Source organism: Oncorhynchus mykiss, chromosome 19, assembly GCF_057628025.1.
Source record: "Oncorhynchus mykiss isolate SJ-2025 chromosome 19, ASM5762802v1, whole genome shotgun sequence".
Lineage (NCBI taxonomy): Eukaryota > Metazoa > Chordata > Actinopteri > Salmoniformes > Salmonidae > Oncorhynchus > Oncorhynchus mykiss.
The window spans coordinates 30,138,960-30,148,230 of NC_143040.1; the positions used below are offsets into that span (position 1 = coordinate 30,138,960).

Here is a 9,271-nt window from a genome sequence, read left to right on the forward strand (position 1 = left end):
CTTGACTGGTACTGTGTGTCTGTCTGTGTATAAATGCAGTGGTGTAAAAAATACTTTAAAGTACTTCTGAAGTAATTTTTGGGGGTATCTGTACTTTACTATTTATATTTTTGGCAACTTTTACTTTTTAATCCATACATTTTCCCTGACTCCCAAAAGTACTCGTTACATTTGGAATTTTATTTTATTTAACTAGGCAAGTCAGTTAAGAACAATTCTTATTTTCAATGACGGCCTAGGAACAGTGGGTTAACTGCCTGTTCAGGGGCAGAACGACAGATTTGTACCTTGTCAGCTCGGGGATATGAACTTGCAACCTTTCGGTTACTAGGCCAACGCTCTAACCACTAGGCTACCCTGCCGCCCCGAATGCTTAACAGGACAGGAAAATAGTTTAATTCACTGAGAACATCCCTGGTCATTCCTACTGCCTCTGACAGGAAAATGGTTCAATTCACAGAGGACATCCCTGGTCATCCCTACTGCCTCTGATGTGGCGGACTCACCAAACACACGCTTTATTTGTAAATTGGAAAATTGTGCTGCTTGGATTGCCTAATAGAAGTAATTTAAAATTATTTATACTTTTTACTTTTGATACTTTAGTATATTTTTGCATTTACATTTTCTTTTCATACTTAAGTATACTTAAAACCAAATACTTTTTGACTTTTACTCAAGTAGTATTTTACTGGGTGACTCACTTTTTCTTGAGTCATTTTCTATTAAGATATCATGGCATTTACTCAAGTATGACAATTGGGCGTGTGTGTGCGTGCGCGTGTGTGTGCGTGCGTGCGCATATAAAGCATTTTCACAGTAGGCCAAGATTTGGTTGCTGGTGAAAGGATGAAGTCCCTCTGTAACAGTCCCGCGGGCTGTTGTGCCTGAGGCAAAGCTCTGTCCTTATGCCACCGTTCTGAAGGAGTGAAGATCCCTTCCTGAGACAAATCAAGCCCACCCAGTGAGTAAAATGTGTTGAAATTGGTATTTCCAACCAAAAATACATCTTTTCAATGTCTTTCCAATGTATTTTGCTCATAGGGCAGTTCCCAGCTCAGCACCAACTCACTGATTCAGCTAACCAAGGTTTGTATGATTAGTTGAATCAGGTGTTACAGCAGAAGTCTGGGACGAAAGCCATTTTCATTGATTGAGGGGGATATCCAAAAGAATTGTTAACTTTAGAGAATGTTTAGGTTTAATTTGTAGTACTAAATACCTGTAGAGATTAAATAGGACCCGCACACACAACTGCTCTTCGGCTCAGGCCAGTACCCCCTATCAAGTGGTGTGCATTTGACTATATAGACTATTTGGTACTAAATACCGCTTACACTGTTATCTTGTTGGTCACTAGACCTCCCAGCGGGCTACATGGTGAGCACCAGCGACGTGGACCTCAGCGCCACTGTGACCTACAGTTTTTCAGCCAATACCACTGGGAGCTTCGCCATCAACCACTACACGGGCGTGGTGACCCTGACGCAGGTGCTGGAATGTGAGGAGCAGGCGGCGCACAGGCTGGTGGTGTGGGCCTCGGACTCCCTCCACCTGACCACCTGGTAGGAGTCCTGGGAGAAGACGGGCACACTATCGTTGACATCCAGCACTTGAACCAGGACCTCGGCCTCTGACTCCCTCCACCTGACCACAGCCGAGGTCTAGGTTCAAGTGCTGGATGTCAAAGATAACATGCCCGTCTTCTCCCAGGACCCCTACCAGGTAGCTAGAGCTACAATCTGTCTTTTAATGATCAAGATAGTTATAGTTATGGAACACAAATCCCTCACCATACACACACACACCTTTACCTTGTGGTGAGCCTTTCCACGTTAGCAAAAAAAATATTGTATAGATGGCAGAAATGAAGTCCTTTTAAAATGTAAACATGACTGTCTCACTGAGAGAATGAGGGGATTTGTATGTCAAGTTGGACAATGTCTGATCTATCCATGTGACACCATTGTACTCCCTCAGTCTTCAGTGATGTCTTGTGACTCAAAGTCCTCCTTGAGATGTTTATAAATGTATGACATTTATGTTTGTTTGCACCCCCAGGTGAAGTTTCCAGAACTATCTCCTGCCAACGTGTTGAGCCTAACTGTGGCTGCAATGGACCGAGACTCTGGGCTTAACAGCAAACTCGGCTACAAACTCCTCTCTTCTCCTCTATACGGCTTCTACATACACCCAGACAACGGTAAGCACGATTAGATTTACCAATTAGATTAAAGTTAAATGCCGTAAAACGCTACATGAATAGCTTTCATCAGAATTAGGCTGATCAGATAGTCAACTCACCTGTTCTAATTATAAAATATTCATACTTTAGTATTTAGTGTTCTTTTAATTGAAGAGATTGGAGGGATAGAGAGAGAATGTGTCACTGTGAAAAATGTGTAGGCCGCATACCACCCTTTGCCGAAGTGCACATATGTGCACCAGAGGCTATGGCCCTAACTGCTGTCCCATCCAGTCCATTCTAAATCAATTTTAGTCAAATTGAAGGGTAACAATGGAACTTATTTAGGCACGAAGTCTGTAAAGTGTGAACTCTTAGCAGAGCCCACGTGAAAATGTTTTTAATGGACCGGGACCATTCTCCCAATCATACCCAGAGTCCAAAGGACGAGTCAGTCAGAAATTCCAAGGTTGAATCTATATAGCTGCCGCTAGGCCTTGAAGAAATAGGCCTAATCCTCCCGCGATGCCACAAAATGTGCTTCTCTTAATTCCTACGATTCAGCCTGTCAAAATGTAGCTGTAAAAGAAAAGTTACCGCCACATGCTTTCCAAGGTCCACGTCTTAAGGCTGTCTGGCAGCCCGGTTTTCATATTCATCTTTTATATTCCCTTTGTTTAAAATCTAATTTTTCCTAGCACGGCGAGCGTATTTTCACTCAGTGCCAAGAAATGGGGGTTTGTGCCAACAGTAAGTATATGCCCAGTTCTCCACATCAAGGGTTATCCAGAGTATTCACACTGTCAGTAGCCTCCGTTTCTCCATCCTTTCTCTTTTTACGGGCTTGGATGTGTGAACGAGTGCAGTGGAGGGGAGAGAGAGGGAAAAAGAAAGGGTGAGTGGGAGAGATTGCTGATGAGAGGTCAGTAATATACAGGTCTGCTTAAGAGCCGGGTCTGTTATCTCCCGTGTCGAGAAGCCCAGTTAAGTCATCGCCCTCCTCAACCCAACGAGTGAAGACTAATTGAAGCCGACAAGAGGCTAACGCCACTGTGATCTAACCAGGACCTCGGCCTCTGACTCCCTCCACCTGACCACAGCCGAGGTCCAGGTTCAAGTGCTGCATGTCAACGATAACGTGCCCGTCTTCTCCCAGGACTCCTACCAGGTAGCTAGAGCTACAATCTGTCTTTTAATGATGGATTACAAGATAGTTATAGTTATGGAACACAAATCCCTCACCATACATACACACATCTACCTTGTGGTGAGCCTTTCCACGTTAGCAAAAAAAATATTGTATAGATGGCAGAAATGAAGCTAGAAAAAGTTTTTTCTTTCTTGAAAAAATTATTTGTAGCCGCCTCCTTATTAAAGTCGCTGGCCCTCGAAAGTAACATCTGAGAAATGTGTTCTCCATGTTTTGTGGTGCGAGTAACTTATGGGAAGTGAAATTTGGATGGGCCTCAATATTAGAATTGAGCCTCTTGGAATCGTGTCTTAATCCTAACTCGAACCAGAAACAGATACTGGCTTGTTCTTTTGTGTTTCCTCATTTCCAGCACTGAAATATGTTTAAACTTATGTGAATGTGTTTCAAGATGAGTTGAAATATTATAGGAGGCTGGGTAATATCCCAAATTGATTTGGCTATACAATAATAGTCAATTCCATGTATTGAAAAGGACCAATCTTGCTTGGGTTTTCAGTCTCCATTTTCTGTGCTCACATCAGTAGACTCATTCGATAGTTCAACATTCTCAAAAGAAACTTCAGCCAAAAGCCCACAGATTGCACTTCTACAGAGAGCATTAAAGCCACAAATCCTGAATTTGGGTTTCAGTCAAAAGGCAGCCCCACCACTCGGTTTGCTATAAAGCTAAGGAATGGGGCTGGAGAAATGTAATCACACTCAGATTCATAGACTGAGCTATGGATGAAACCATTGAGGTAGTGAGTGATCTTATTCTACAGGTTTTGCGGTTGCCAAAACCTGTAGGGACTTTCCTGGTTAAAGGGGCATTCCACCAACGTTGCTCTTTGATAGGCTGTTCTTTACCATAATAACAGCTAGAGAGCTGTGAGTTGTGTTGATAGTCAGCATGGTAAAGCCTCCCTCAGCAGCTGTAGACTGAGTGGACACCTGAAACATGCCCCTACATTAGGCAATGCTAAAATAGATCATTTTGAGTGTTGTCTAATAATGACGATAACATTTGTATTTTTAAGCGCTTTTAAATGATGTATATGAATAAAGCAAAATCTAAAAGACTTGCAGCACTTTCAGTTGATTAAAAACACTAGTAAGATGTTTTTCACTGTTTTCAAATCGGAGACGATGGCTAACTCCAAACCCATTTGTAGGGTCGGTGTTCACCAACAAGCTCCTGAAGTATGTCACCAATGGTAACGTGATCCAGCTCCTGGTTGAGGCCAGAGACTGGGGTGACCCAGTCCACTCTACGGTCACCTCCGTGGACATTGTGGTCCTGGACGCCAATGACCACACCCCGCTCTTCCAGCATGATACCTACATGGTCAGCCCCCCTGAGGATACCCCCGTCGGCACCACCCTGCTGACCCTCTGGGGAGGGCACCACCCTGCTGACCCTCTGGGCGTACGAAAACACCCAACGGGACTATGTCATTGCTAGTGGCAACAAGGACAGGAGGTTCTGTATCGAGGTACTGTAGGTGCAGTCCAAATGGAGAGCCAGCAGAGAACCGCTGGGAGTCTGGTTCTGTGCCAACCGCTGGACCGCGAAGTCACTGAGGGCTACATCTTGACAGTGACAGTTTGACCACGGCTCACCTCCGCTCAACAGCTCGGCGGTCGTGGCGGTGACCCCGGTGGACGACAACGCGCCAGCTTTTGTCAGCGCAGAGTATCACGCTCAGGCCAGCGAGAGCAGCCCAGCGGGCACCAAGTTGGTTCAGGTGACTGCCCAGGACACTGACCACGGAACCAATGGTCTGGTCCGGTATGACATGTCCGGCAACAGCAAGGGTCACCTCAGGCTAGACCATCACACCGGCGCCCTTGAGGTCAACCACAGTCTCAACTACGAGGAAGACTCCAAGTACACACTGAGCATCCAGGCTTCCGATGGGGGATGAACCTGGAAACCGTAAAGTAGCTTTCACAGTGGTCTTTGTCATGGTGTTGGACGAGAATGACAACTCGCCCTACTTCATCTTCCCCGCAGTCAACTGCTCAGTGCAGGAGAACCTTCCACCTATTCAGTCCATGCCGTCAACTAAGACGCCGGGCCATATGTCCAGCCCACCTACTCCATCCTGTCCTCCTGCCTCATGGACTCCGGCAGTGGCAGCCCTGACAGGAAGGAGGTCTTTGCCATCGACAGCCTTGCCGGGGACATCCTTTGACTTCGAGTGGGAGAGCGACTACTGCTTCATGGTGGAGGCCAGGGACAATAGCCATCGTGCGGGTCCAGGTGGCCATCGAAGGGGCGGACGAATTCAGTCCCGTCTTCACCCAGAGCCAGTACCATTTCATCCTCCCGGAGAACGCCAAGGCGGGGCAGACGGTCGGCCACGTTATGGCCATGGATCATGACAGAGGCCTGGATGGCGTGTTGGAGTACTCCATTCTAAACCCCTCAGTTGTTCTCCATCAACAAAACAACAGGCGCAGTGTTCATCTCGGGCCCAGTGTACCGCAAGAGTGGAGATTTCTCCAACAAAGACATGGTGGAGCTCTTGGTGACGGCCGGCATTCCCAGAATGGACTCCAGGTCCACCACCAGCCTGGTAACAGTCAATATCTCCAGCTCGGTTGGGGTGGCCCTCGGTGTCCAGACAGTCACTCTGGGCGTGTCGCTGGCCATCTTCCTTCTTCTACTCATCAACTTCGTGTCACTTGTCCTGAGATACAAGACCAATGAGGCCGCCATCAAGAAGGCCCTCGTCGCCAACTTCAACACTGGCACGTTCGGCAGGACTGGCGGTGGCCAATAGCATCGAGAGCTGAGGGCGCCCATCACCATCCGAGTGAAGAGGGAGATATTCCTCCCTATATGGAACTCTGACTCAAGCGGCCTCGGGTTGCAAGATGATCAACGAGTATCAGTGCCGCAAGAGGGCCGACTCTGCTCAGAGCGAGAGAGTCCCCTGTGAGAGAGTCCCCTGTGCCCAGGGACTCGGACCAGATTCCTGCCGTTCAGAGGATGGAAACACAGGGATGGTCGTAACCACGGTCTCCAACACATGTCTGGCCACAGGGATGCAGAGCTCTGAGAGCCTCCACACTTTCAAAGAGGAGGGGGGGATGCTGCCGCGGGTCAAGGTGAGAGATTGAGGAGAGCAAGAGGGGCTACGTCCCTCTGTGGACGGCTCCTTCAGCTCGCTGTTGTCTGGAGGAGCAGCTCCAGGGCAGCTACGGTTGGGACTACCTGCTGGACTGGGAGCCGACATCAGCCTGCTGCCCGACAAGGACCTCCAAGGGGGCCACGGGGGCCTGGCGTCTGAAGCCTGCTGCCTCATGCATCCGCCACCCCTCATCACAGGCGTGGCTCAGCAAGACCTCAGGGCTGTGCCCCCCGGATGCCCCAAACACACCCTGACCAGGAGGCCCTCCTACCCAAAATATGCTTACGCGCCCCTGGCCAGGAACATGGTGCTCACCCCGTCTGCCATGATGCCCAGTTTCTCTCCCTCGCCCTCGGTTCTCACACTGCGGACCCCCAACGCCTGCCCGATGGTCTCAGAGACTGGGCTGGGGGTCTTCAGGCTAGACGCCGGCAGCTTCCTGGAGGGAGAAATACAGGTGTAAACTTGCGGACCTTTTTATATTGACTTTGAAATATATTGTTTTGAATGATAGATGCCAAATACTAGTATTAAATCATCCGGTTCTCAAGCTTATTTTAAATCTGATTTTAACATCACATAACTATTCAATTAGTTTCTCAATTTAAAGGATCTACAAATCAACATTCGCTCATGTTGAACAATATCCTGTCATCTGGCACATCTATTGGTAAGGACATTATACAATGCAGATGCATGGGTGAAATCAGACATTTATTAAATGCATTTGTACAATGCATTGTGGTGCATTTAATATTTTCCTAACTTGCTTTTTGGAATAAAATAAAAAAGTAATATATGCAAAAGTCTGAACAAAGAGCCAGGGCAGGTGGTGTCCTTTGATATTGCTGTGTGCACTGATTTGTATACTATAGATACTAAAACCACTTTATTGTACAGTGTGTAACATAATGTATTTTATGTTATTGCTCAATCATAATATGCATATAAACAATGTCCTGCTATCTTTTAGCTCTGATATGGGGGGGAGGGGGGCACTTCTAACTGACTTGAACAACAATTAGTGTACGATTCAATTCCACAATGGTTTGTGACTTTGTCTCTCCATTCCTTTTCATCGTTGAACTGACTGTTAATGTGGTTCATAAATTAAACAATTCCAATGGAAAATGTGTGTTGCTTACGGAGCAATAATGTTTCCAGACTCCCTCTGCCATTAAGAAATTCTAAATTAGACTGAACTATCAAATTTCAGAAACATATTGATACCACATAGAGAACAAAAAACCCGTAACCCTTTTGTTGTTCTTCCTATTGTGGAACATGCTTGTTTAGAAACTGAACGTCCCACTCTTAAGAAATGTGTCTTGGAATCACGATCAAATAGCATTTTGTTAACCCAGTGTTGAAGGAGGCCTGACGCGAAACAATTGTTTGAATCCGTTTCTAATGGAATCTAGACGGAATTAAAGAGTGTAACCATTCCCTGACTAATAGAATAGTTGCGTTTTAAAGGGTGGAATAAAAATGACTTTCGCTTGTGGCTCTCTAAGGGCCAAGGTGAGAATCCCAAGCTTCAGAGGCTGGTATTGTTGCTCTGAGGTTATACAGTAGAACATGTTTGCCATGACACTTCATCTCATTCCTCGCACTGTCTTTGAGGTCTTTGTACATTTTCCACCTCACAGCTATGAGGAAAGTGCTGAAAGAAAGATGACGATACAGTATGCTTCTTTCTTTCCAAGGGTTTAGGCCATGGCAGCGTAAACAGTGTCTGAGCTCGGGGGACGTAACACTCCTCTGCTTGGCTTGGCTTGAGAGCAGCCTTAATATTGATGACCTGTTTCCTTACGTTCGGGTCACCGCGACAGAGATGATACATCGATTGTTCTTGGTTGGAGAGCAAGAATCTATTTTATAATCTATTCATACCTTTGGTCTGGTATGAAAGCTAGTGTGGCAATGAGGAGTCACAATTCTCCTACTACGCCAGAGGTCCTTGAAGCATCCAAACACTTCATTGGAGCCTCTGTCTCAAGATTAACAGATGGACATACCATCCATACATTTGGCCACCGTGATGCGAAAATATGGAATGGCCTTTGGCTGTGAAACCCATTTTGGATTAGCCTCGTCAATGTGTCTTTTTACTCATTTTCAACTCAAATGAGTCTGCACGTCGAGACTATAAAATGGCCTCCAAAACTGCTGGTGAAAGACTCATGGAGAAGTAATAGGCCCTGACAATAATAAGCTCTGACTTTCAGCCATTTTTTTTCCTTGCACCCACCCAAGCGTCCCTTACTGTCCATAATGGGCCATCTGAACGCCCACGTATTCCTTTGCTCCAAAAGCAATAAAATGCAGGCCGATTTGACACGGCTCCACTTGGTCTGGTGCTAATCCAAAAAATGCTATCTTTAGGAACATGTGCCAGGAGAGGTCTAAGACTCGGAGCCCTTATCAGGTATCTTAATTAAGGATAATAAACATTTGAGTGGCTAGTCAGTTAACCGTGCAGGCTTCATGCGTTCTATGTATAGGGCCTGATAGGCATCTTATTTATTGACTCAGTTCTGGGTCACTCCTTCCTGACGGGTTGGTTTGGACTACAGCTCTGCTCTGTCTTTGGCCTTGGGAAGCACAGGCGATGGAGAGATCTTTCCTGTGTCATGTGATCTGGTAAAACAAGCATCTGCATGTCTCGGCACATAGCTGGGAGAGTCAGGGGACCCAGGCAGGGATATGCAGCTCCTCTGAGATGTTCCATCAACGCTTCTTCAACGCCTGTCAGTC

At 46.4% G+C, this 9,271-nt stretch overlaps 1 protein-coding gene across 1 annotated transcript; it reads left to right on the forward strand.

The window, feature by feature from the left end:
* Window positions 1–1,038: 1,038 nt before the first annotated feature.
* LOC149975166 (protocadherin gamma-A3-like) lies at window positions 1,039–7,645 on the forward strand. The gene is made up of 4 exons (XM_090210739.1): window positions 1,039–1,089; window positions 1,361–1,491; window positions 2,062–2,203; window positions 4,550–7,645. Exons 2-4 carry the CDS (start codon window positions 1,378–1,380, stop codon window positions 4,837–4,839), a joined length of 546 nt encoding a protein of 181 aa, XP_090066865.1. The 5' UTR covers window positions 1,039–1,089; window positions 1,361–1,377; the 3' UTR covers window positions 4,840–7,645.
* Window positions 7,646–9,271: the final 1,626 nt, after the last annotated feature.

What these genes read in the sequence shown, in the direction of transcription:
- LOC149975166 (XM_090210739.1), top strand. Translation starts at nt 1,378, where the DNA reads ATGGTGAGCACCAGCGACGTGGACCTCAGCGCCACTGTGACCTACAGT. An exon ending in GCGTGGTGACCCTGACGCAG is followed by an intron (nt 1,492 to 2,061) that starts GTGCTGGAATGT and finishes TTGCACCCCCAG; the next exon opens with GTGAAGTTTCCAGAACTATC. An exon ending in CTACATACACCCAGACAACG is followed by an intron (nt 2,204 to 4,549) that starts GTAAGCACGATT and finishes ACCCATTTGTAG; the next exon opens with GGTCGGTGTTCACCAACAAG.